The sequence below is a fragment of the Canis lupus genome, chromosome 9, assembly GCF_003254725.2.
Source record: "Canis lupus dingo isolate Sandy chromosome 9, ASM325472v2, whole genome shotgun sequence".
NCBI classification, from domain to species: Eukaryota; Metazoa; Chordata; class Mammalia; order Carnivora; family Canidae; genus Canis; species Canis lupus.
Window position 1 is genome coordinate 27,946,084 of NC_064251.1, and position 25,869 is coordinate 27,971,952.

General features: G+C 54.6%; 1 protein-coding gene and 1 long non-coding RNA gene across 11 annotated transcripts; one reads left to right on the forward strand and one right to left on the reverse strand.

The window, feature by feature from the left end:
- Positions 1 to 624: 624 nt before the first annotated feature.
- LOC112655416 (ATP synthase F(0) complex subunit C2, mitochondrial-like) lies at positions 625 to 1,146 on the reverse strand. The gene has a single exon (XM_035720634.2). The coding sequence runs from the start codon at positions 1,052 to 1,054 to the stop codon at positions 632 to 634; it is 423 nt and encodes a 140-aa protein (XP_035576527.2). The 5' UTR covers positions 1,055 to 1,146; the 3' UTR covers positions 625 to 631.
- Positions 1,147 to 1,604: 458 nt separating this feature from the next.
- Positions 1,605 to 22,154, forward strand: LOC112655338 (uncharacterized). 10 transcript variants are annotated; one of them, XR_004818653.2, is made up of 6 exons: positions 1,605 to 2,493; positions 3,715 to 4,573; positions 4,957 to 5,107; positions 17,289 to 17,471; positions 17,908 to 19,422; positions 20,811 to 22,154. It is a non-coding gene; the product is annotated as an uncharacterized LOC112655338 (long non-coding RNA). The 10 variants fall into 10 exon arrangements; XR_004818650.2 differs by having other exon boundaries at positions 1,606 to 2,493; positions 3,696 to 4,573; XR_007412908.1 differs by lacking the exon at positions 1,605 to 2,493 and having other exon boundaries at positions 2,513 to 4,573; positions 17,908 to 18,733; positions 19,255 to 19,422.
- The last annotated feature ends 3,715 nt before the right edge of the window (positions 22,155 to 25,869 follow it).

Genomic DNA, 25,869 nt, shown 5'->3' on the forward strand with positions numbered 1-25,869 from the left:
ACCCTGCATCAACTCTCCATCCAGAGCTCACATTTCAACAGCATTTTCTGAACATTAGAATGACACTGTAGGTGGTTCATGGACCCAGATCTGTAGTAAAAGTATGAAAATGCACGTGGAAAATGCCTCCATTTCAAGTTCAAGGCCTCCACTGAAGGGGGAGGAAGGATGTAAGCTAGGGATGGCACTTGGGTTCCATTGTCAACATTTAACTTTTTGAGCAGAGGAGACCTAAAGAAAATATGGCACGATGTTAACATTTGTTCAAGCTTAGGGTTGGGTGTGTGGCTTTCTGCTCTTCTCTGTATGTTTGAAAGATTTTATAATTTAAATTTACTTAAAACTTTAAAAAGGGTAAATATATATCATCTGATGTCACTTTAAGCAAAGAATTATTTTAAAAAATAGTGAAGTAGGGGCATCTGAGTGGCTCAGTTGGTTAAGCATTTCTTTTTTTTAATTTATTTTTTATTTATTTATTTTTCTTATTAATACAGTATTTATTTGTCTTCCCTCTGTCAAACCCTGAGCCAACCACTTTCCCCAGGCTGCCTGGGGAGATATAGGAAAAGGAACACACAGGGCAGACAAGACATGGGAGGAAGACCTATGGGAAGTGGAGACAACTCCTTCACATGGCGAAGAGGATGAGAGAGGCCAGCATCAGGCAAAAGAGTCCCATGGCCTCTGAGAGGGCAAAGCCCAGAATGGCGTGGGAGAAGAGCTGTTGCTTCAGAGAGGGATTCCTGGCATAACCAATGATGAGGCTCCCAAACACAGTCCCAATTCCAGCCCCAGAGCCAGCCACCCGTACAGGGGCAGTCCCAGCCCCAATGAACTTGGCTGCTGTGTCAACGTCCCTTGAAATGGCGCTGGTTCGGAAGCTGCGGCTAGGAATAAGTGAGGTCAGGGGACATGGGGCTGCCAAGCTGCTGAGGCTCTCATCTGTCAGTGTCTCCGGTGGTTTTAGCACCACTGCAGACAGTGATCGGCTCAACAGCTGAGAGGTGCTCCGGACCAAGGAGGTGGAGACGAACTTTGCACAGGCGTACATTTTCAGGGGGTGAGGGGCTGTAGCAGGAGAGCTGCTCCCAGTGCAGAGACAGCAGAGAGGGGCCTCTTTTTGTTGTTGTTGTTGTTGTTTTTTTAAGATTTTATTTATTCATTCATGAGAGACACACAGAGAGAGAGAGAGAGAGGCAGAGACACAGGGAGAGGGAGAAGCAGGCTCCATGCAAGGAGCCTGACGTGGGACTCGATCCCGGGAACCCAAGGATCACGCCCTGAGCCAAAGGCAGGTGCTCAACACTGAGCCACCCAGGGGTCCCTTCCTTCCTCCTTTGATAGCTGTGTGTCCCCTCACAAGTGCTGGCTCTGATTCCTCCCCGTGGCCCCTCCGCCCATGTCCACCGTGACACAGGCTAGACGCTAGGGAAGGTTAGGAGACTTGCCAAGGTCACCTTGCTGGGCTGGCCACGGCAGGAGGTAGAAAGCTGTAGGAGGGCAGCCCGCACCAAGTCCAGTGGGGTTATTTCATCCTAGCAAACAGGTCTTGCTGGTTTGCCATTTGGAGAGTTTGGCCCCAATTCCCATGACCTGGTTAAATGGTAACTTGTCTTTGGTTGTGTGAGAGGAACAGGGAAGGAGCAGACAGCTGTGATGAGGAGCGGTGTGAGACTCAGCCAGCCCTGGGTTCTGGACTGCAAGTGAAGCTTAGTTTCTTTATTTTTTCTTCTCTTCTGGACTCTCCCCCTTTCACACATCTTTCTGGGCAGATGAGTAAGGGCAAGGAGCAGTGGCGATGGTAATAACAGAGTTCCACAGCCATCAAGGGCCTTTCATTGGGAGACTGTTTAACCAAGAACTGCTGTGCCCATTTTACAGAAAGAACCACAGAGGCTGAGAGGAGTGAGGTCACTCTGAGTCACTGGCTTTCCTGGCCTAACTCAGGCCTGGCTGCAGGGGGCCGAGCTGAAGAGCCAGAGCAGGCCAGGGTGGGGGCACATGCTTCACCTTACAATCTCTGGTTCTTCCAACAGAGTCGAATATCCTTGTTGGCCTTTGATCCTCAATTGTGTGGTCAGAGGGTGGGGGCCACTCTCCTCCCTTTGTTCAGCACCTGCCTCATTACAGAGCTGGGCACATGGGATCTCATCTGTCCCCACAACAGCCTTCTTTGCAGGCAAGGCCGGTTTTACAGACCAGGAAACTGAGAGTCAGCGAGATTAAGGCCCTTGTTCAAAGTGTCACAACTGGTCAGCCCGAGGGACACCAGGCCTCCAGACGCCAGCCTGGGATCCAGGCTTGCCTGTGGTTCCCAGGCTTGTGCCAGGCCTGCCCCTACTTCCAGCAGAAGGACCCCAGGACATAACAGCTCTGGTCTGAGGGTTCAGCTGACGTGGGCTAAACTAAGGACCTGCAAAGATTTGTCTTGGAATGGACAGTCGCTGGGAGAGTAAGGATCCTGAGGAGCCCTTCATTTTGCCTTTTCAGGTGAGGTCAGCCTGCCCCGGCCCTGAGATGGCCCGTCTGCTCACTAGCAGGGCCTCAGAGTGGCTGAGCCCATTGTCATCAGCTTGGCCGTTTCTCAGGTGGCAGGGTCTCACCCGTCACTGTGTGCTCACTTGGTGTCAACACTCTGGTGAGAGGAAAGGAGGACCCCCACCCCCAGCCCACAACTCCAGGCAGGCAGAAAGACTTTTCTTCAGCTTTTGGAGACCTTGGGGAGAGAGTAGCCCACCCACCCCTCAGACTGTCTGTGGGAACCCCGGGGTGCCCCAGGGTGGGCAGTGCTCCCTAGTCAGGGATTGCATGCCACACAAGACAGGCCGGGGTCATCCGGTCTCCGTGGAGTAGTAGCCGTGACTCCCTTTCCTTCCTGGTACCCTGGATAAGACACTACCTTCCTTGATGGGTCCTACACAAATGCGTTGGCCGGATGTATGTGAAAGAGCCTTCCAGAAGCTCCAGGACCTCCCTGGGAGGGAGCATAGCGTCCTCGTCCTGGGCAGCTGGCTCCTGCTCCATCCAGGCTACTGGATGCCATGCTGGGGCCAGAGGTTCTCGAGTGAGGAATCTGTGGAGGTCGGTGAGAGGCGGGAGCCAGGGTCACAGGGAGGGCTGGCCAAGGCCAGCCGCCCACTGCAGGCCACAGCTGAGGCTCTCCCCACACTGAAGGCTTAGTTTTCTCCTGCAGAGCCATGCTGTGTAAATCAGTGCTTGGGTTGAGCAGACTCAAGTCAAAGAGTCCAGCATTGAGCCCCTTCAGGTGTCTGAAGGCCTGGGCCAGCGTGGAGCATCACTTGGCCAGTTCTGGGAGCCTCACTGAGGCTGGAGCAGTTGGCCCAAATGAACTGGGCCCTTCCCCAAATGTGTTCTGGGAGCAGGTGCTAGATCTCATGCCCCAATGGTGGGGCCCACCTTCCCACAGGGAGGAGGCTGAAGGAAAGCCCATTACTTGGTTTGGGAAGAGTTAGCCTCCTGTCACGTGCCTCCAACTTTTGACCCAATTCCTGTCTCCCTGAGGGAAAGCCAGACTGGGAAAGGGTGTGGCTGGTGTCCCAGAGGCCTCCGTCCAGCTGATGTCCCCTGATGGAGTCAGGCAGCTCCCTTGTGCTGAGAAAGAGTATGTCTCAAATGGGCACCAAGTTCTCCTTCCAGGCGGATGGCGGTATCTTGTTCCTCTATCCCCAAAGGGGCTTTGGATCTCCCCAGGCCTTCAGACCTCCGGCTTCCGGGCGCCTGTCTCCTCCAGGGTGCCCCCGTGGATGACTCTGCACCCTCGGGATACTGGGCAGGGGCCGCCCTTAGAGAACCAGTTTGAAGCCAAATAGTGTCATGTCATAGTCCATCTGAGCAGGAGGCCACAGCAGGTGAACACAAGTTAGTTCAAGGCCGTGAGTATCCATAGGGACCCAGGGGCAGACCATGGCACGTGTCCAGCAAGCTCCTTCCTGTCGTCCCCTGGGTACGCGGCCTGGCAAAGTGACCCCAAGGGCTCCCTTCTCGCCCTGTGGCCCACCTGCTGGGTCCCTCACCCTGGGGAGTGAAGTGGGGGGAACAGAATGAGCAGCTACAGCCTTCCTACGATTCAATCTGAGTGGCTGTCTAGAACTCACAAGCCTTCTGAGAAGCTCGGTGGGAGGCCCGCCCTCCTCCAAAGGGAGGTAAGTGCCCCCAGGTACAGGTGTCTGGGGGGAAGCTGAGGAAAGCCTTGCTGAGCCTCTGCGTGGGACAGGCCCCGGCCCTTCCCTTGAAGATGGGAAGCCTGAGGCAGGTCCAGCCCTGGGGGGATGGCCAGGGAAGGGAAGAGCTGGTGGTGGAGGTGAGCCGGATGGGCGGCGAGCTCTGTGGTCCTCTTCCTAGAATGGCCCTCACCTTGTGTGCTGGGGCGGGGTGACTAGGTTGGGGGCACTGCCGGAGAACAGTCGGCACCCCTGGCCAGAGCCTGGGAAAGGAACTGGCCGAGGGACATGCCGTCCGGCCCCTGCAAAGAGCTTCAGAGGAGGAAGCAGCAAAGGGGAAGCCCCTATGGCCTCTTCCAGCACCCCCACTGCCTGCACACCCACGGGGGGTGAGCTCAACCCCCCCTTCCCCGGCTCCCTGCAGCTCCCACCCTCTCCTGCCCTGTGCCCCTGATTCCTGGTGTTCTGCACCGCCGTCCGTGTTCCTCCCACTGGGTGAAGAACAGAGGTGGCTCTACCCCAGCAGAGGGACCCTCATCTGTGTCCTGACGCCCTCATAACTCAGCGATGATGGGGCCAGTCACACCTACTCCCTGGACCCTGCAGCCACATCTGTGAGCCCAGGGCGTGAGACCAGAACAGCCCTGAGCCACCATCCAGGCCAACTGTTGCCCCCACTACATGGCTTCCCTAACCAGATGGCACCCCCCCATCCTCCCCTCACGCAGGGGGAGCTGATGAATAATTGTGTCTTTTCCTCCCCAAATCACAGGCTCCTCTCCACGATCCCACATCAAGGGGTCTGCCAGTCAGGGGGCTCCCCTGGAAACAACCTAAAGCTGCCATTCACCATTGGAGTAGCTTTTTACAGTGCACCACGCAGCCATATATCATCTGTGATTTTGTGTAATCTTCACTGCAAGGTAAATATTGTTAGCTCTGTTTTATAGATGGGGAGAGTGAGTCTCAGACAAGCCTGTGGCTTGCTCACAGTCACCTGGCAAGTCAGGGGCAGGGCATGGGGCCCGGGACTGGGGCAGGCCCGCCCCAGCATCCCATAGAGCACCCCCCCCCCCCCCCCCCCCCCGTCAGGGTCGCCCTCCTCCGTGGGGCCGCAGCACGAACACCCAGGCGCCTCCATTCAGGGCCTGGCTCTGCAGACAGCTGAGCCCGGTGATGTCAGCGTTGCCATGGAAACCCTTCCCCGGGCGTCGGGCAGGACCAGCCTCCCCGGCACAGTTTCCCTTTGTGTGGACTTTGCAATGCGTTGCCAAGGCAGTGGGGCCTGCTGGGCGGGTTGGCAAGGGGTGGGGAAAGCAGACAAAAACCCACACCGCATCCCAGCAACCAGCAGCTCACAACAGGGAGCGCCGAGCCCTCGGGAGGGAGGGGCTGCAGGCCGCGCTGTGAGGGGGCGGGGAGACCGCGCCCCCCTGCGCCGGATCCGGGCGCGGAAACAGCCTCGGAGCATCTTCGGTGCCCTGGTGGGGGTCCTGCCACCCCAGCGTCACCCGGGCGGGGGCTTCGGCACCAGGCGGAACCAGGCCCCCCGCAGACCCGCTTGGCAGGGGTTGGGGAGGAGCCCCAAGTCCCCAAGGCAATCTGGATGTGCAGTCAGCTCTGAGAACCACCCTTAGGAGAGAAGGCGCTTTATTGAGCACCTTTTCCCTCATTTATCTTGCATAATCCTCTCAGCCACCCTGAGAGGGAGAGGTGAGCAGAGGAAAGAAGTTTGTTCCGGTTTTGGGGTTTTGTTTTTAATCCACATTGCACAGGGGAAGACACTATCACTCAGAGAGGTTAGGGCCCCTGCTTGCCCAGGGTCACGGAGCTTGGAGGCAGCAGGGTCTAGATTCACACGCAGGGGCCCCAGGCCCTCCCCCGGGCAGGCCTCCCCACCCGCAGGGGCCAGGGCTGGCAGCCCTTCCTTCCTCCTGCTGCCTTTCGGGAAGCATCCTAAGGTATGTCCAGAGAGCGGGCTAACTCTGTCCCAAGGCTCCCGCGGCTCCCAGATCCAGAGGGGCTTGAGCCAGGGGAGCCCAGCGGGGCCGGGCCTCCGCGTCTGCACTGCGGCCTCCTGCCCAGCCCGGGGAGGAAACCCTGCCCTTCCCCTGCCTGGCCCTCCCGCCAGGCCCTCCTCCCAGCAGCCTGCCAGGGCCTCCTGGCTCTCTGGAAAGGCTCCTGAACTCCCCGGTCCCTCCCCTCGCCCCGGGGTAGGTGGCTGCTGACCCAGTGCACACAGAGATGCCCCATTCTTGGAAGTCTCCAGAAGAGAAACTCGGCGACCTTTGCTGGCCCGGCTGAGCCTCACAGCGTACAGCTGACTGTCCTCCTACGTCCCACCCCCACACCTCCTGCTCTCTTTGAAGATCGGTCCCCTTTTGCTTAACACCCTCTCAGGGCACTCAGAGGGGAGGTCTCCACACTTTGGTCCTGGGGGTCTATTCTGCTCGTGACCCTGGGAGGAGGCCGAGATCCTGGCTGACAGCACAGCCCTCTGTCCTCTTCCCCAGGTCAGGGCTCCTCCTCTCAACCTGCATCTTCCTTATTAAAGCTCGACAAAAGCCCAGTGATGTCAAGTGAGGGGTGATGCGGGCCAGGGATGCCAGGAGTGGTTGGGCGGTGAGTGGCCATGGGCCGTCTCAGCCGGGTGCTGGGCCCCACTGAAGCCAGCCAGTGTTCCGGCCCCAAGCGTGACCAGGCTCTGCCTGCCACTCTTTCATTGAACAAGTATTTCCTGAAGTCTCTGCTATGTACAAGGAAGGATAAAAAAAAAAAAAAAAAAAAAAAGTCTCCAAACCAGAGGATAGAAGGATAGAGAGATAAAAACAACCCCAGAGACCTGCAATCCTTACCCCCACAGAGGAACACAATATAGTTGGATTTCACATTTAACATCACTTGGGGATGGGAAGGCAAGATACCTCCAAATACTAACCTTGGTCCTCTCTAGTTGGTGGCATCGTGGGCGACTTTTATTTATTCACTTATTTAAAGATTTTATTTATTTAATCTGTGAGAGACACAGAGAGAGGCAGAGACATAGGCAGAAGCAGACTCCCTGTGGAAAGCCCAATGCAGGACTCGATCCCAGGACCCCGGGATCATGCCCTGAGTCGAAGGCACATGCTCACCCACTGAGCCACTCAGGCATCCCACTAAATACCTCTGCTTAAACCTTGTAAGGTCTAAGTTCTGCAAGCAGAGTTGCCCTGGGTAAACATGAGTGTTTCTCGGGATCCTCTTAGGAACATGTCATTGACAATGTCTGGGCTGGAAGATGGGTCAGAGGTCAGCTGGTTCATCCTTTCTCCCCAAAAGGGCACACCCAGACAAGTCAGTAAGGTTCCCTAGCCCTCCATCTGCAGGGTGGGTGAGGCTGCCAAGCTGAGTCCAGGCCAAGGGGCCCTGGAGATTCTGACCCCAGCCAGGGAGTGCAGAGTGACCCGGGCATCAGGGGGCGATGAGTGGGTACCAGCCTTTTAGCCCCTGCCCTAGCCTGCCAGCCTGGGCCAGTAGAGGGGAGAATTGGGGTACAGCTTTCCTGAAGGGGACGGACTCTAATGTAACCTGGCCTCTTGGAACTTCAGCTTACTCATCTGTAAATGGGAATAGCAATGCCTCTTGCATAAGCTGCTGGGGAAATTTAAAAAACCGGCCTGTGGGGCCCCTAGAGGGAGGCCAGCACATAGTAGGTACTCAATAAAGCACTGCTGACCCAGTGCATGAACACACACGCTGGCTACTCTCCCTTATTGGGCTGGAAACCACCCCCCCATCGTGACTTCAGAGTTGTGAAGCGTCCCATCTTTATCATTTGGGTGAGAAGCTTTCTCTGCTCCTCAAATTCTCCAGCAGGGGCTGTAGCAGCCATGATGTCTGGCTCTCTGCAACATCTCCCAGCGCCCTGGGGCCCAGGCAGCCCCTGTTGGAACTGCCACGTCCAGTCCCACCACACCCCAAACGGCAGCCACAGGAATGAAAAGGATTATGGCTGTTCTGTGGGAAATTGAAACACACACACACACACACACACACACACACACACACACACAAAACCTGGGAGGGCCAAAAGATCCATCTGCAGTCTACAATCTATGTTCTAAATTTTAGCATTGATCTTGCTAAAATAACACCTTTACATGTTATGAGGGCCTCTCTGGGGAATGATTTCCTCCAAAGGGGAGACCATCATAAAGGGGAATCTCAGGCCCTGTGGCAGCCCCTGGATCACACTGGGCATTTGTATGTCCTGTGCTGACCAACCCTGTCTCACTGCCATGAACTTTCAGTCACCAGTGGGTTTGAGATTCCTGGCAACTGTCTCAGGAATGACGTTGTTGCCAGCCGATCAGGTGGGGGCCTCTCTGGAAACAGAGGTTGTCAGCGGCATCCTGCACTTGTAGAGGGTCCTCTATACAGCTACTGGCTTGGGACTTGGGAGAGGGGGGTGTTCCAGAAACACCCCCTTTCCCAAACTACATCAGATTAGGGTTTCCACTGCTCTTCCTTTCAATAATCCCTGCATTTGATTACCTAACTGCCCATGAACCAGGCCAGGCAGAGGTGATCACCATCCCTAGTGCAAGTGAACAAACCAAAGCCCAAAGAATAACTTAGCAGAGGTCACCCGGGAACTAAAGTCGAGCCCTAAGCCCTAGGACCACGTGATAGCAGATTTCCCAAACACTATGTCTTGTCATACCTCCCTCAGGAGACTTTGTGGGATTTCTTTCCCTTTGTAAATCTTATTCTGTAACCATTACACAAAGCCCATGGCAATGACCATGACAAGGACCCCCAAAGACCAAAAGTTAGTCTGTAGCCCACGGCATCATTCTCTAGTATCTCCACACGCTTCTTTCCAATTATTATTCATAGGACAGTCCTAGTTCATCGCCTGTGAAATATACATTTTGCACATTTCTAAAAGACAAATGCGTTTTGCAACTGATGTATACACATAATGTGCTTGTGTCTTCTTTTCCCACCAAAAGAAAAAAACCCAAAAAGCTCCTGGTAAATCTCCTGTGTCATAGAATCCAGGGAGGTCATTTTGCAGAGACAGAGTAAAATCATCAGTGTGGTCTGCCTCCCACTCTCCTCACTTCCCTTGAGATCCCTCAGCATCAGCAAAGGTTAAGGACAACCAGCCCCGACTGAGTGAGACCCAGAGTTTCCTAATCCCTGCCAGCTGGCCACCCCCACGCAGGACACTTGGGCAATGCGACTAAGTTCAATATAAATCAGAACAGCAGTAGGACGTATGTAAGGCACTGCTCTGTACATTCCAGGGGGGCAAAGGGAAGGAAGGAAGCTGGTGTTTAGCGAGTACCTACCATGTGACAGCCCTGTACTGGGGAACTGGAGGAATGAGGGCTTCTGGGCCCAGATTGGCAAGGAGGGGATGGTCAGGGCGGGGAACGTTTCCAGTTGAATAAGGAATAGCCCAACCTATAGTTTTTCTGACCCTTGGGAATTAGTAACCAGGGTAAGGTTTTTTTTTTCTTTCCACAAAGCATCTTTAAATTGAACGTGTCTTATTAAGCTGCTTGTTTTCAGACGTGTCGAGTTACTGGCAGGCACCACCTGTGCCTCACATGTCCTCGGTCTGAAATGAAGAGCCTCAGTATCACCTGGAGGGTTGGTTAAACCACAGATTGCTGGGCCCCACCCCAGAGGTGCTGAGTCAGTAGTTTTAGGGTGGGGTTTGGGAATTTGCATTTCTAACGAGCTTCCCGGGATGCTCAGGCTACTGGTCTGCGTGAGGATTACTTGAGGAGCTCTTAAAAAATGCTGGTACCTGGACTCTCCCCCAGAACTCTGATTTAACTGGTCTGGGTGCAACCTGGGAGCAGCCTGGGCATCAGGGTTGTCAAGGCCTCCAGGTGATTCTAAAGTCCCGACAAGATTGAGAAGCACCAGCTTAATGAGAAAAACCACCAGGCATAATTAAGGTTCCTCAGCTCTGGAGGTTTCCTAAGATTTCATGGACACCCTCCTCACTTTTCTCGAATTGGGGCATGCCAGGCAGCAGGTGTCTGAGGGCCAGAGGGGAGCTGGGCCGTGCAAACCATGTTTCCATACTTGTACCTTTGAAAACACGTAAACTGTTTGCTAATGCTGGAAAAAATGTGTAAGCCTATTACCGATGTTTAAATTAGGAGATGTCATAAAACCAAGCTTTCTGGTTCCTCTGGGCAAGCATCTGGGCATGTGACAATGTCTAGCCGGAGCGGGCTTAGGCCTACACTTGCCAGCTGGCCCCAGTTCCCATCACTTCCTGGTGCATTAGCTCTGCTTGGCCTAAGATGCTCGGTGATTTAGCTGCGGAGATTTAGCAGGTGATTTAGCCATCCCCTGTTAGTGGGCAGGTGTGAATGGACAGGTGATGTGCCAGTGGGAACTCAGATTGACGTCTTCAACCAGAGACAGGAGACCTGGGAAAGGAAGTCTGTGGCGTGACCCAAGGTCACCTGGCTGGTTCCTCAGCCTCCCTGCACACCTGGGCCCCTCGAGTCAGGCTGCCCTCTGCCCCCCCAGCCCCAGCCCTACTCTTTCCTCTGCCAGTTGCCATGCCTTGGGGCCCTGAAGCATCCTGGACGACTTGACCCTTCACCAGCTCTGTGACTTTGGACAAGTTACTTGGTCTCTCTGAGCTGTTGTCAAATGGAGGTAATATCGTCCACAATGCACTAAACTCCTTGACGGCAGGGACAGTGTTTGTCAATCAGCACTATGTGTGTCCCCGGCATGCAGTCCAGTGTCCAGCATACAGTAGGGGCTCAACAAATATTTGTTGAATCAATGAATGGTTGGCCTAAGGATCAAATAATAATAATATAATAATAATAATAATAATAATAATAATAATAATAATATATGTAGAACATACTCCTAGGTGCAAGGAGGTGTTAAATGAATGTTTCCTGGATCTGAACCCACTGGAGTCCCTGGACTTCTGTAGTTTCCTCCTTGCACTTTCTGGTGGCTCACCTGTCGGGACACATTCTGGGAACTTAAACCATGGATCACCGGGCCCTTTACCACACTTGCCTCCCACCTACACCTGCGCAGCCAATTTCAGCAGAAGAGGCAGCCCCAGGGCCCATCCCACATCCCCTTAACACCACGTTGAATGTTCAACAGCCACCAGGTGCCCATTCCCTCACGACCAGGGACCCTCGCCACCTGACCCGCGCCACCTGCCCGGCCTCCCCTCCTCTCCTGGCTGTCTCCTACCTCAGAAGGAGCTCCCCTCACCCCTTGGCTGACATTATTCTATTTTTTCCCCTCTGGGGCTTACTCTTGCTACCCGTCTGGCTAGGAAACGCCTCTCCTCCCTCACCTCCTCTCTTACCTCAACAAGCCTCATTCACCTTTCAAAGCCAGTTCAATGTCACCTCCTCCAGGAAAACTTTTCAGACCCCACCCGGTCCAGATTACAGACTCCAGCTCTGCTCCCGTATTACCGGTACATGACTCCATCCTTGCGCTTACCGCATTATTTTATAATTATCTGCTTATGTGTCCGGCTTCGCCATTAAATTGTTAGTTTATGGGGGCAGAGACCGTGCTTATTCATCATTCTAACTCCTCTGTGCAGAGTGCCTGGCATGGAGTAACCCTCTTTTCAGGTCTTCCTGCTTTGTAATAAATCACCCCACAACTCAGCTTAAAATTGCCATTTCTATTTTGTTCATGGTTTTGTGAATCCGGAATTTGGAAAGTTCTCAGCCAGGCAGTTCGCACTTGGGGTCTGCCAGGGGCTGCAATCACGTGAAGGTTCTACGAGGCTGGAGGAACGGGATGGTGCATGCACACGGCTGCCGCTGCCGCTGGTGGTTGGCAGGGGCTCCCCTGGGCTTTCGGCGGGCTCCGTGCGGGCTCCGTGCGGCCTTTCCAGCGTGGCAGCCTCAGGGTAGCCGGCCTTCTGACACAGCCTGGCTTCCCCCAAAGCACCTGTCCCAAGACAGCCAGGAGAAAGCTGCGTGGTCTTTTCTCATCCAGCTTTCCACTGCTTTCCGGCTTCAGGTCTTCAGGGGCCTGTTTCTTTCTTTTTTTTTTTTTCTTTCTTTCTTTTTTAAAGATTTTATTTATTTATCCACGAGAGACACACACACAGAGAGAGAGAGAGATAGGCAGAGACAGAAGCAGGCTCCCTGCTTGGAGCCCCATGTGGGACTTGATCCGGCAACCACTGGATCACACCCTGAGCCAAAGGCAGAGGCTCAACTGCTGAGCCACCCAGGCGTCCCAAGGGGCCTGTTTCTAAATAACACAAGCACAACACAGCACGCTGTGTTGAGTCAAATGTGAGCTCCCCCTGACCTTCCTTTCTTGCTGGCCTCCCCCTAAGGGGGACTGCCCCCATCCTGTACAGTTAACCACCCTGATGCCCAGCACCCCCCCCCTTTTTTAAAGGCATCCATTTTCCCGTACATTGCAGATGCAGAAAGAGACAGTTCTGCGGGGATATGCAGTTTTTTTTTTTTTTTTTTTTTTTAACATAAACCAGACTGTACTGCTCGTGTTGTTCTGCGACTTTGCTCCCTTCTCAATTCTGTTGGGGACAGTCGTCCATGTCTAAATGGAGAGATCACCCCAGTTTTTTCGTGCTGTTCTAGAACATGCCGTCGTATGCATGCTCTCTGGTTCACCTGCCCATTCTCCTCCCCATCCCACGTGTTCTAGGTTCCAACTTTCTATCGTTGCATACAGTCCTGCAGCGGGCATCCTCAGGCTGCCTTCGGGGCTTCCCGGGCTTGCAGGGCTGGGGGACGCCCAGTTTCCGCGCAAGGACCTGCGAGCCCCTGTCAAGGCCACCAGAGTTCAGGTCCCGAGGGCCAGGTCCGAGCTGTGTGGCGGGGGCCGACTGCCGGGGTCCCCTGAGAGCTGGGGTGGAGCGGCTAGGGCTGCGGGGCCTCCCCCCGGCCTGGCCCGGGGGCGGCTGAGTGGGGGCGCCCGCACCCAGGCGGGCAGGTGCAGGGGGCGGCGCAGGGGCTCAGGCGGCGGGCCCTGGCGCGGGTTACGTAAGGGGCCGCTAATACTGCTTTCCTGGTCCATGGAACCCAAATTAAAAGAGGAAATTATTCTCCTGATGCTCAGCTCGCCTAATCCCCATCTGTCTCTCCCCTGGTCCCCCGCGCTTGCATCTAAAGGTCTTGAACGCGCTCCAGATTTCTAATTTAGTTTGCTTATGCAACCAAAAATATTATGGCCGCGTTTCCTGGGGGTGATTAAGTCTATATTCTGGGCTCCAGGCTCACTAAAAACAGCAGCGCCAGGGCCCCGCGCCGCTCGCGCGCACACCACGCGCAGGCTTTTTTTGGTTCCTCTGAGGCGCGGGCCGCCCTGCAGGCGCGGGGGCGCGGCGGGGAGGGGGAGGGAGGGGGTGGGGGTGGGGGGGGTGGAGGGGTGGAGGGGTGGCGGGCGGAGAGCCCGGGACTGCCCGGAGGGGAAGGAGGGCAGTGCATGCAGCAGGGCGGCCGGGACGCCGAGACCGCAGCTGCTTGGGGTCCACTCGGAACGTCTGCCTCCTCCCTGGTCTTCTCTTCTCAGGCTCTGATGCTTGTGGGGCAGGTGCAGGAATCCATCTTCCCGCGTGTGCTCCCACCCAGAGATCTACTGAGAGATGTTTGTTACACCATTGTTTATTCGGGAATAGCGAAAAATTGGAAAGAGCAGGACTTATCAATGGGGAGCCATCCAATAAATGAGGGGAACATCGGCACTCTGGGATACTATGTCAATGATAAAGTAATAATAATAATAATAATAATAATGTAGATTAGGATGCATTGACATGGACCAGATGGTTAAATTTTTTTAAAAAGCGACTCAGGAAAATAGAGTATGTTCCACTTGTGTTGTTTATAATCCATAAATACGGAAATGGAAGGTACAAAGAACTGTTAACATGGTTACCTCTGGGGTGGGGACCAGGACTGGGGGGGGGGGTAGTTAAAGAGACTTTGGGGGTTTTACTTTTGTATTATTGGAATCCTCCAAAGAGACCGTGTTCATGTAGTTTCTTGTATTACTTGCTTTCAGCGTTATGGGGGAGGGGAGAGAAGAGCAGGGAGGCTCCTGGACTCTACCCTATTCTCTGGAAGCAGTAGTCAGATCAGGAGTGGGACTGGCTGGAAGTCCCTGCTCTCCACCTGCCTCTGACCACTGATCTTTGAGATCTTGGCTGCTGGCATTCTTGGGGCCGAGGAAGGGAGGGCCTGGAGGCACAAATGCTTGGAGGCAGAGCACTGGACCCGGAGTCAGAAACTTGGCTTCTAGTCCTGGAAGGTTGGCTCGGATGGCCAGGTCTCACTTATACCTGCTTCTCTGGCATCCTCTACCCTAACAGCCAGGGCAGGGCTGTGTGGCAAGAAGGTATGGCTGCTCGGCCACCAGCTGTGAAGCCTGTGAGGACTCAGGTACTACTGGAGAGGGGTCCCCTGACTTGGAGGCTGCCTGTATGCAATGGGGTGTCTCTAGAGCACCCAGCAGACATCCCCAAGTGTGCACTGATTCCAGCAAGGCGTTATTTCAAATCAGGTTCCAGATGATTCTGGGATACCCTACAGGGTATCTACCCTACAGGGAGCTAATTTAACCAGGTCAGGATTTCTCCGGGCCTTCAGTATGCTCAGGCACACGGAGACCCTCCATGAGGGTTTGCTTAATGCAGCTTTTACCAAATATATATGACTCAGGGGTCCTTGGCCTCAGAGCCTCTCGTGGGCCTAGAGAGCCACACACAAACCAATGAGCTAGTGAAGGCAGGAGCCAGGGCATGGAGGGTGGAACTCATGGGTACGGGTTGGGGACACTTAGGACAAGGGTGGTAAGTACGACACTGTGTGAAAAAAAGAGGTCATTTCATCTGTGAGAGATTCAAAAACGCAGTCCTGCCGGTAGGATGTTGGGGGGGAGGGTAGCAGGTCTGCCAGGGCAGACCCATGGGGCCAAGGTTAATTTTTTCTCAGTGCTTGACCTTCGAGCACGTGCACGTATGAGCACACGCGCCGGAACATACACACACATCACAAGCTCACACGCAAGAGCACACTCGCACAGAATGCACACAGGTGCACCTGTAAGGGCATAGACACTGCTCTTCTGGAGCACACACCCCCTCGCACTCACTCACACACACACCAACTCACTGGTTCCCTGCATATTACAAAGAAAAGCACACGTCCACGCACACACCCAGGCGCACACGTGCACACACCCTCACGCCCACCCAAACCCATGGGAGCTCGCCCCCGAGAAGGCGGGCACACAAAAGACACCGGAGCGCCCCCAGAAGCACGCACGTCCAGAGCACCAGCACCCCCCTGGTGTGCACACCCTGGGGCAGCCGTGGGGCAGAGTCCGGATGTGCTCAGAGGACACACCTGCATCCACGCTCGTGCCCTCGCACGCGCGGCGGTTCTTCGGGCGGCACAGTGTCCCTGCTTCTGCGCGAGCAGGGCCAGCGGGGGGTGGAGTGACGCCGTGGCTCATGGGGAACAGCGCATTTAGCAAAGCGGTTCGCAGAAGGCATGTGTCCTTCGAGTATTTTTATCTTTAGCACTCATATGTCTAGCAGAGTCTGGGTGGCTCCATATTGCTACCAGGAAGGAGGGCAAGTGGCTGGATGGCAAAGCAGATGGCCTCTGGGTACGCAGGACACATGCCCCTTGCTCCTTGCCTCCAGCCCCCACCACCACGGTGTTCCCTCCTCCACCCCCTGGGCTCCCCAGAAGCCGGCCCAGACTCCCCGCTTCTCACCAGGAATCTGGCCAGCAGGGCAGACCCCTCTCCCGGCCCCCACCCGGGGGAGGGGGGACAGGGTCTGCAGGCCCCAATCCAGGCTCCCCCGTCCCCAGGGGCTCAGCTCTCCCTCACGCTCGGGCCTGGGCCTAGGCCAGCTGTGACACCTCTCCCCAGCCCCCCCACACGCATGCACCCTGCACTCCTCCCGAGCTGGCAGGAGGTCTGGGCATGTGCCCTGTGGCCCGCTGGCCGGTGGCAGACAGGCCGCTGGATTTCGAAAACTATTTAATCCCTGGCTTCTGACGCACCCGGTTCACCATCGAGCAGGATCCAGTGCCCACGGATCTGATGTCAGAGGGCGGCCCTGGCACGGCTCCATCCTTCCTGCCCACATGGCAGCGTGGCGGAGCCGACAGCGAGCAAGCGGGGACCCAGAGCCTTCTCCTCTTGACTCACAACCATTTTGCTTCCCACTAGGCCTGCGAACCCCTACCAACCCCTTCTTAAAAAAAAAAAATGCTGTCGTAAAGCCTAATAGTAAGGAAAAACAATCAGGAGCTAGCAAGTGAAGAAGGCAGATAAGCAAAACGTTATAACTTTGTGTCTCTTTCAGAACAATAATAAATGTATTTAGGCAGAGGGAAAATACTGGAAAAACTAACAGTGGCTATCTTTAGAAATTTATCATTCAACAAATATGTACGGCACACCTACTGTTTGTCAGACTCGCTCTAGGTGCTGGCGTTATGACAGTGAAGGGACGAAACCCTTAGGAATCTTATATTCTAGAGAGTTAACAGATAAGCACAAATTCCTAAATTCAATGTATACTATTTTTAAATGGTGACAAACGCAATGGGAAAGGGGTGGGGAGAAGGGATATGGGGTATTGAGGGGGGGGGCGTAGTTTTTAAATGATTTTTTTAATAGGTTTAGATTTATAGAAAAATTAACATCGTACAAACGGTTCTCCCAAACCACTCCCTCTACGCTCGGTTTCTCCTGTTACTGACTTACGTGGTCCTTACATCATAATGGTACGGTTGTTACGATTAATGAGTCGGTATCAATACACTGGTATGGACTAATGTCTGTAGTTTGTTCAGATTTCCTTGGTGTACCTAACTTCCTTTTTTTTTTTTTTTTTATCTTATTTATTGATTTGACAGAGAGAGAGCACGAGCAGGGGCAGAGGGAGAAGCAGGCTCTCCTGGAGCAAAGAGCCCGATGATGTGAGGCTCCATCCCAGGGCCCTGGGATCATGACCTGAGCCGAAGGCAGACGCCTAACCGACTGAGCCACCCCGGGGCCCCTTTAATTTCCTTTTTTTTTTTTTTTTTGTTCCAGGAGGCCCTTCAGGAGGACACATGAGACTTAGCTCTCTTGGCAGGTGACAGTTTCTCTTCCCTTGTGTTTGATGACTGTGGCAGTTCCGAGGACTATCAGTCAGGAGTTTTGTATTGAAATTTGCCTCGTGTTTTTCTCATGATTGGACCGGGGCTCTGGGTTTCCAGGAGCAGGATCACAGAGGTAAGGTGCTGTTGTCATCTGTCGCATCAAGGGAACATACTAGCAATATGATTTATAGCTCTTGGCATTGACCTTGTATTGGCCAGGATTCGCCCCGATGTCCCCCGTTCCATGCTGCCCTCTCGGGAAGGAAGTGGCTGTGTGCAGCCCACACTCGAGGAGCAGGAATTGTGCTCCCCCATTTAGGGTGACGTAGCTACATAAATTATTTCAGATTCTTTCGCACAGGAGATTTGCCTTTTCCCCATTTATTAATTTATCCACTCACTTACTTATAATGGACTCATGGATGTTTATTTTACATTTGGGTTATAATCCAATGATGTTTCATTTTGCTGCTCCATTTGTTCTAGCTTTGGCTGTCGGGAGCTCTTTACATGCTTCCTGTGACCCTTCATTATTTTTTTGTTTTAAGTATATCCTTACTTTCTGGCAGGACAAGATGCTCCAGGCTCATCCTGTATATCTCCACCCTCAGTCCTAGAATCAGCCATTTCTCAAGAATCCCTAGTTCCTTTTATTAGAGAAGATGGGAAAGTAAAACTTGGGCACTAGGTATGTTCTATATCTTTTAATTTGGTAGTCAACGAAGGCTTCTCCAAGAAGATGATATGTGAGTAAAAACCCAAAGAAGGTGAGGAGCAAACCATGGAGACCTTGAGGGGAGGGAGCGCTCCAGGCAGAGGAACAAGTGCAAAGGTCCTGAGGTAGGCATGTGCATTGTGTACGCAAGGAACAAGGAAGTCAGTGTGTCTAGGGCCAAATGAGAGGCACAGGACATGATGTTTGGGGAGGTGCAGATGGGGCAATCAGAAAGGACTGTGGCTTTTCCCCAGGTTAGTCAGGGTGGGGTGCAGACATGTGACATAATCTAACTCACTTTTTAATAAAATCACTGGCAACCAGGCAGCCCGGGTGGCTCAGTGGTTTAGCACCACCTTCAGCCCAGGGCGTGATTCTGGAGACCCGGTATCAAGTCCCACATCGGGCTCCCTGCATAGAGTCTGCTTCTCCCTCTGCCAGTGTCTCTGCCTCTCTCTCTCTCTCTCTCTCTCTCTCTGTCTCTCATGAATAAATAAATTAAATCTTTTTTTTTTTTTTTTTTTTTTTTTTTTAAATCACTGGCTCCTGTACTGGGAATAGAATGAAGGGGACAAGGGCAGATGATGCCATTGTACAGATTGGGAGAGTGATGATGTTGGCTTAGATCAGGTCACAGCAGTGGAGGCAGACATCCAATCTTCTGACAGATTGGATGCTGGGTAAGAGCTGGAAGGACGGTCCTAAGGTTTGCCCAATTCTGGAAGAAGGCAGTTGTGGGGCGGACTGGAGGAGGAGCAGGTTTGGAAGGGTTCCAGGAGCTCACATTTTGGACACATTAATTGAAAGTCCCCTCCTTCACCCAGTCTGGAGTTCAGGGCAGAGGGTGGGCTGGAGGGTGAGTGCGTCCCCGGCCTCCCCACCCTCTTCCCGTGGCACAAGTGGCCACAAGGCAATGGGTTTAGGCTCATGTGATGTGGATGCCCTGAACCGGGGCTGAACATAGGCCCTACGCGCCAGCCCTCCACCATGAGCAGACAGAGGAGGCTTTGAGAATCCTGGCCCCAGATCCCAGCGAGGGCTTGGTCAGCTCCCAAACAACTCTTGGCTTTGCTTCGATCCGGATTTGCCCAGCACATGGGGGCTCAGCGCATGGAAATGCCCCGAAGCGGAGAATGGGGTTTCTCTCCAGCAGGGCGCCCCCTAGGGTGGGACTCGGGGGACATGTCTACTTTTTCCTCAGCGTTCAGCCCCTGGACCCCTGGCGACAGTCATCAGCCCTGCAGAATGAACGAAGGTCATATTCTTGAGGGCAGCCTCTCTGGCCTGAGGGAGGTGACGGCATGAGGTCACTAGACTCCTGAAACCAGAAGATGGAAGTGGGTGGGGACAAAGGCAGAAGGAAGGAGAGGTGAGGTGAGGGGATAGGAGATAAGGGGAGGGCAAGGTCTGGGGGGAGACGCAGGCCGGAGAGGAGATATGGGGAGGCTGGCAGCCCTGGGCCCTCTTCAGGCTTCTCAGGCTGACGAATGGGAACCATCAGATAGGCTTCGTGCCTCCTCCCTTTGGTTCACACCCACAAGGGCCCGTCAGCAAACACTGCGGGCCCCACCCTCCCAATGCACGCACACTCAGACCACCTCCCACCGCCCTGACTGCCTCCACCCTGGACAGGCCAGCACCTTCTCTGACTTGCACCTCCATGAGAGCCTCCCCCATGCCCCCCAGTCTGTTCTCAGAGCAGCCAGAGCGATCCTTTTAAAACAAAACAAGATCAGGCCATCCCACGGCAAACCCTCACAGGCTCTCCCCACAACCCCAGAGCACAAAGGCCTCTCCTCGCCCTGCTCGGCCTTCCCTCCACCTTCCCGTCCTGGCTCCAGTCCTCATACACTGGCCTCTTGGTTGCTGCTCTGACACACTAGGCATCGCCTGCCTCGGGGCCTTTACACTTGCTGTGCCCTCTGCCTGGACCATTTCCTCCAGCGCTCTACATGCCTATTCCTTCACTTTCTTCAGAGATCAGCTCAGATGTCACCTCCTCGGAGGCCTTCCCTAGACCCCCTTCCACTACTGTTGCTCACTGCCCCCTATACTCAGCATAGTTTTTTTTTTTTTTTTAGACTTATCACCATTTTATATACATTTATTTAAGCTTTCCCCACTACAATTGTTTTATCCAGCAATGTATCCCCAGCACCTGAAACCACCGCCAGACAGGCAGGTGCTCCATAAATAATTTGTCAAATAAATGAATAACCATCTCGCCCCTCTGAGAGACAGCTCAGGCCACCCTCTTCAGGAACAACCGATCTGGCTCTCAGAAGTTCTTTTTTTTCCTCTCCTTTTTTAGGTTTTTATTTATTTGTCAGGGAGAGAGAGAAAGTGAGAGAGCACAAGCAAGGGGAACAGCAGGCAGAGAGAGGGGGAGAAGCAGGTTCCCCACTGAGCAGGGAGCCCGATGTGGGGCTTGATCGTGGAACTCTGGGATCATGACCTGAGCTGAAGGCAGATGCTTAACCCATCGAGCCCCCCCAGGCGTCCCTCTCAGAAGTTCTGAGAGTGACATAGAACCTGCCAAAAATGGAGAAACTCAGCAAAACCTCAACAGAGCCAATCACACTATCTGCAGACCTGCGATGCCACCTGCCTTCCCCGTTCCCTTCTGTGGGGCTGAGCCTCACACCATCCTGAGGCCTGTCCCCTCCCCACCCCCCACTCCCAGTGCTCCAGAGCCAGCCAGGCCCCGGATCCTTCTGGGACACCTGCTAAACATCTCCTTATCCCCCTCTTCTCCAGCCCCACTGTCCTCCTGCTCATCAGCTCGTGGCCACAGCAGGTCCCTGGCCTCTCTTGCGTCACTACAAGCCAGTTTCCACAGGGATCCAGAGCCATCTCGCTACTGAGTACATCTGACCTGCTCCCTGCCCTGCTGGTCCTCAGGATAGAGACCAAAGTCCAGTGACTCGGCCTCTCCAGCCTCCCTCCACCTTTCCCTTCCTCCATGTGCTTGCTGGGATCAGCCCTGGCACCTGCCGCCTTCCCATCATCCAAACACCCTGCCACGTCCCCCTCTCCACAGCCCTATTCTCATAAGATCGCAGCTCACTGTGTCATTGTCACTCGCTTCCTATGTTGAGGTCCGGGGGGTGCAGCCCAGCCACTGGGCACCGCAAGCCCGCCGGTGGGTTGGATGTTTCTCAGGGGATGAGGAACGGCCGGTGGGAGCTGTGGAGGGGCCGAGATCTCCGGGTCTGTCCGATGGCACCACGCTGCTGACCTGGCCCCAAGCCCTATATTCCATGAGGGAGGACCTGGGTCTGTCCTTCAGGGTCTGACACGGGAGAGGCTCTTGGGAGGTGTCCATTGATTGTCAGATTGAATGACTGACTCAGTAGCAGCTCCGAGTAATTTTTTCCCCTTTTTTGCATTTCTGTATTTTCCTATTTATTTTTTAAAACGTCTGAGCTGAAGGCAGACAGATGCTCAACCACTGAGCCATCCAGGCATCCCGTGTATTTTCCTATTTTAAAAAACCATCTACATCCCTCATTTGAAAAATGAAAACCAAAAACTTACCTTGCAAATTCATTCTTTTATTAAAATGTTGATTAGAAAGGAACTCTTCCCACATCTTCCAAAGCTGAACAGCTAGATGCACACCCCGGGCCCCTCCTGGGTATATACCGAACAGAAATGTGTCCATAGATTCACAAGAGACAAGAACTAGAATATTCACGGTGACATAATTCATGACAGCCAGGAGCTGGAACCTACCCAAATGTCCATCAACAGGAAAATGGGTGAAAATGCTATGGTAAGTCACACGGTGGCCCGCTACCAGTGGTGAGAATGAATGTCCTGTATGTGGGCGAATTTCACCAACATAGCATCGAGCAAAGGAAAGCAGACACAAAAGAGCACATTGCGTATGTCTCCATTCAAGTTCCATTTAGAAGCAGGCCGAAGGAGCCCATGGGGTTGGGAGTCGGGAGAGAGGCTACTCTCGGGGAGCCCGAGGGGGCTTCTGGGTGCTGGTTCCATGGGCACGCTCAGCCTGTGCAATGCATCCAGCTGTATACTTGTGAGCTCTCTCTCTCTCTCTCCAATAAATAAATAAATCTTAAAAAAAAAAAAAAAGTTAACGAGAAAAAAAGACATGCATCCTGGAGCAGGTTAAACCTACCACTTTTTTTCTGTCCAAAGGGAGGTGGTGGGCAGCTGCGGTGTGTGTGTCTGTCATCGGCGCCATCAGAGTTTCTCCCTGGTCTCCAAGACTCCCAAAGCCCCAGGCAGGGGCTTCTGGTTCCAGTAAGCTTCAAGAATGCCAGGAGCTAGGCACCTGGGTGGCTGGGTGGCTCAGTGGTTGAGTGTCTGCCTTCAGCCCAGGGCATGATCCTGGGGTCCCGGGATCGAGTCCCATGTCGGGCTCCCTGCATGGACCCTGCTTTCCCTCTGCCTATGTCTCTGCCTCTCTCTGTGTGTCTCTCATGAATTAATAAATAAAATCTTAAAAAAAAAAAAAAAAAGCACGCCAGGAGCTCTGGGGTCAATTCCCAAGGTAAACCCTGCCATGATAGTTGAGGCTCTAGAATCAGAGCTGGGAGTGCCGACCCTGTGGGTTCCCTGTCTGGGCCTCCTTGCCACAAGCTGGGAGGCAGGGCTGTGGGCTGTGGGCATGCTTGGTGTGGGAGGTCAGAGTGCAGGGGCACAGGCTGCCTGGGTCCCTGAGTTATCCCACAACCTCTCTGCACCTTCAGGTCCCTGCAGGGTGGGGGACTGTATCCACTTCAGCGCCTCCCACCCGAACTCTGCAGAGAACTTCAAGTGGGGGGCACCTGCTTCTCCTCCACTCATGAGCTGGGGAAGCCCAGGGGCCCCGTGTGACCTTGCACCTTGCACCTCGCCCCCAAAGGTCACTACTGGCTGGGGCTTCAGGGGGTTCAGGTTGCCACAGTCGGGGGCGGAGCAGGGTGGAGGGGTGAGGGCACAGATCCAGCGCTGCCCTCTGGGGCCCAGCCAGGCATGGTTATTTATAACCACGGGTCGCCTTACCTCCTGACCTTCAGCCGGGGCCTTCAGCCATCCGCAGCGATCAGCATCTCCTGCTGCCCCCTGGGAGCAAACACCCCTGCTGCCTCCCCGGGCCGGGCCTCGCCACAGGGCCCTGCATGAAGCAGGATGTTGACCAGAGTCGGTGCCCTGTGGCTCCCGCAGGCAGACCCTCCACGTGTGAGTTGGGAGAAGTGGGTGCTTTGGGGGGAACCGTACAAGAAAAACTCAGAGCTCCTCTAGTCCCAGCCTTCCCAGGTAGAAAACGTTGGTCTATTCTGGTGGCGCTTTCATGTGTAATACGGGGCTCCCCAGCCCGGGTCTGCTCAAAGGGCTGCCCTCTCTTCAAAGCCAGTGGGGAGGAGGCAGCCCTGGGCGCTGGACCCCCTCCCCTGACGTGGTCCCTGGGATTACACCAGACAAACTGCCTTCCTCCGACCCAGCAGCTGCCGCTCATCCCCACACGGCAGTGGAAGCTCGGGGGAGCAAGTGACTGGGCCAAGGTGACGCGGCCACCCACGGCAGATCCCCAGCTCCTGGCTGATGGCAGGAGCTTGATGCCAGGACCCCTGATTATTACACGGAGGAACCATTAAAAGGAGACCGGGGTGGGGGAGATGGGCGCATTCATGCATTCATTCATTCACATTTTTGTTGAGCACCTACAAGGCGCCGGACACGATTTCAGGCAGAAATCCTTACCCTTGTGGAGCTGATGGTCTAGGCTACAGAGGCAGCCCCTGGAGCCATGGGTCAGGCAGCTGCTGAGGGGCTTGAGTCCTGAGGAGGGAGACTGAGGCAGGGAGCAAGGAGGCCATGCACACATACGTGTGCATGTGGGACTATAGCACTGGACTGATTGTTTGCTACAGACGCCCGAGGCCACATGAGTGTTAACATCCCAAGCCCCTGACCGTTTTGTCTCAACATTGGGCGCCCTCCCCTAAGCAGCTTCAAGTGATCTTCACCCAGGGCAAGGGGTGCAAGTCTCCCCCAACACCCAATCTTGGTAGTCATCCTGACAGAAGCCACAGGACTGGGCCCTCCGTGGGCCTGGTTCTGCCCGGCGCAGGGAGGAACTGAGTCAGGAGGCTTGAGGAGGGTGGCAGTGAGCGAGGGAGGAGTGTGGATGCTTCCTTCCTGTTCCGCCATGCTCTCACACACTTTGAAACACTCAGAGGAACTTTGGCTGTGTGGCTTGACCATCCCCTGACCCTCTCTGAGCCACAGTTTCCACAAATAAGAATGAGAGTAGTTGGCTTAGATGAGCCATTTCGGCTCTGGCTGCCAGGGGTCCTGGTCTCCGAGTCTGGCTGCATCTGTGAGTGCTCCCCCTGGCTGCACGCAGCCCAAGGGCACAGGTACCAAGAGGTGGCCAAGAACCCACGCCGGGGTGAGGAAGTGCTGTGTGGGAACACACACGTGTACCTGGCTGTGTGCAGGACCTGCTTGCAGCCACATGTGAGTAGGAGGATGCTTTTGTGGGTAAGTGGCTGAATAAAATCATATACACAGGTGGCAGTGTGCATCCTGGTGTGTGCGTATGGGACAGTTTATGTGGGAGTGGAAAGGGGACAGTGTGTGTACAAACGTGGAGTGTGTGTGTTGGGGGGTGAGTCACACATCTCTAGGTCCAGGTGTATATGAAGGGTGTGGTGTGTGTGTTGTTGTTGGAGGGAGTGTCTCAGCGGCCGGGATTGGCTTGAGGCAGGGGATGAAAGCCTGGGGCGCCCTTTTCCTCGTTCTGCAAACCCCCTCTGTCCACATGGTCAGCCTGCGGCCGACAGGCCCTGACCAGTCCATGAACTCAGGGTCCGGGAGAGTCAGCGGCTTTTCCAACCTCTGTGCCAAATGGGATGTCAGCACGGGGGCGGAGGTGGGGGTGCAGGTCGGGGAAGGTGGCGATGACTTCATGACAACTGGCTGCCGAGCAGCTGGGGGTAGGGGGTGGGGAGCTGGGGCCTGGCAGCAGCGGCAGCGAGAGCAAACCTGCTCCGTTGGCCCCTGTGTGGGGCAGGGCCTGGGGATCACTCTGGGTGGAGGAGGCAGCCCAGCCAACGGGCTCGCGCTTCCTGGGGACTCTTTGGTTCTTTTTGTGGGGGCTGTGGCTCTGCCGGGCCTCATGGGAAGGTGGGCAGGGGAGCTCTCAAGGAGTGAGCACCCTCCAGGGGCTTTCCTGCACGATCCCATAAAGCTGACAGCAACCCCATGAGTGAAGGACCCTTATGCCTATTCTGTGGATGAGGGCACAAGCTCAGAGGCAAAGGGACATGTCTGAACCGGCCTGGGGACGTGGGTTGCTGTGTTTCCTACTTCACCTCCCAGAAACAGGGGATGGGGCACAGAGTCCTCCAAACCTGCTCCTTTGTGGGTGCCTTGAAGCTTGGGTATCAGACCTTCTCTGAGTCTTCAGACCCAATGCTCCTTATCCTTCCCCAAAGGGCCTCCTTCCTGGGGAGGCCCTCCACACACCTCTCTACAATTTAGGGGGTGACAGACATCCATAACCATGCAGGGCCGGCTGCCACAAGCCAACAGAACCCCTTGCAGGTGGAGACCCTTTGTCCAAACACAGGCCAGGGGCTGGGCCTAATTCAAGCACCTGGCCTTGGTGTAGGCCAGGCTGCCTTGACTCACAGGGATCAGACTTCCTTGGCTCCTTTGTGGGGTTGGAGTGGCCCCAAGATCACAGACTCGGGGGTGGGTGCGAGTACCGTCTTTGCACCCAGAAGCTGAGGTCAGCTTTCGGGATACTCTTTCTTCAGCCATTTACTAGTTTCTCATAATAATAATAACTGCCCCTGCC

Excerpts from the sequence above, each read along its gene's own strand:
- LOC112655416 (XM_035720634.2), bottom strand. The coding sequence starts at position 1,054 with ATGTACGCCTGTGCAAAGTTCGTCTCCACCTCCTTGGTCCGGAGCACC.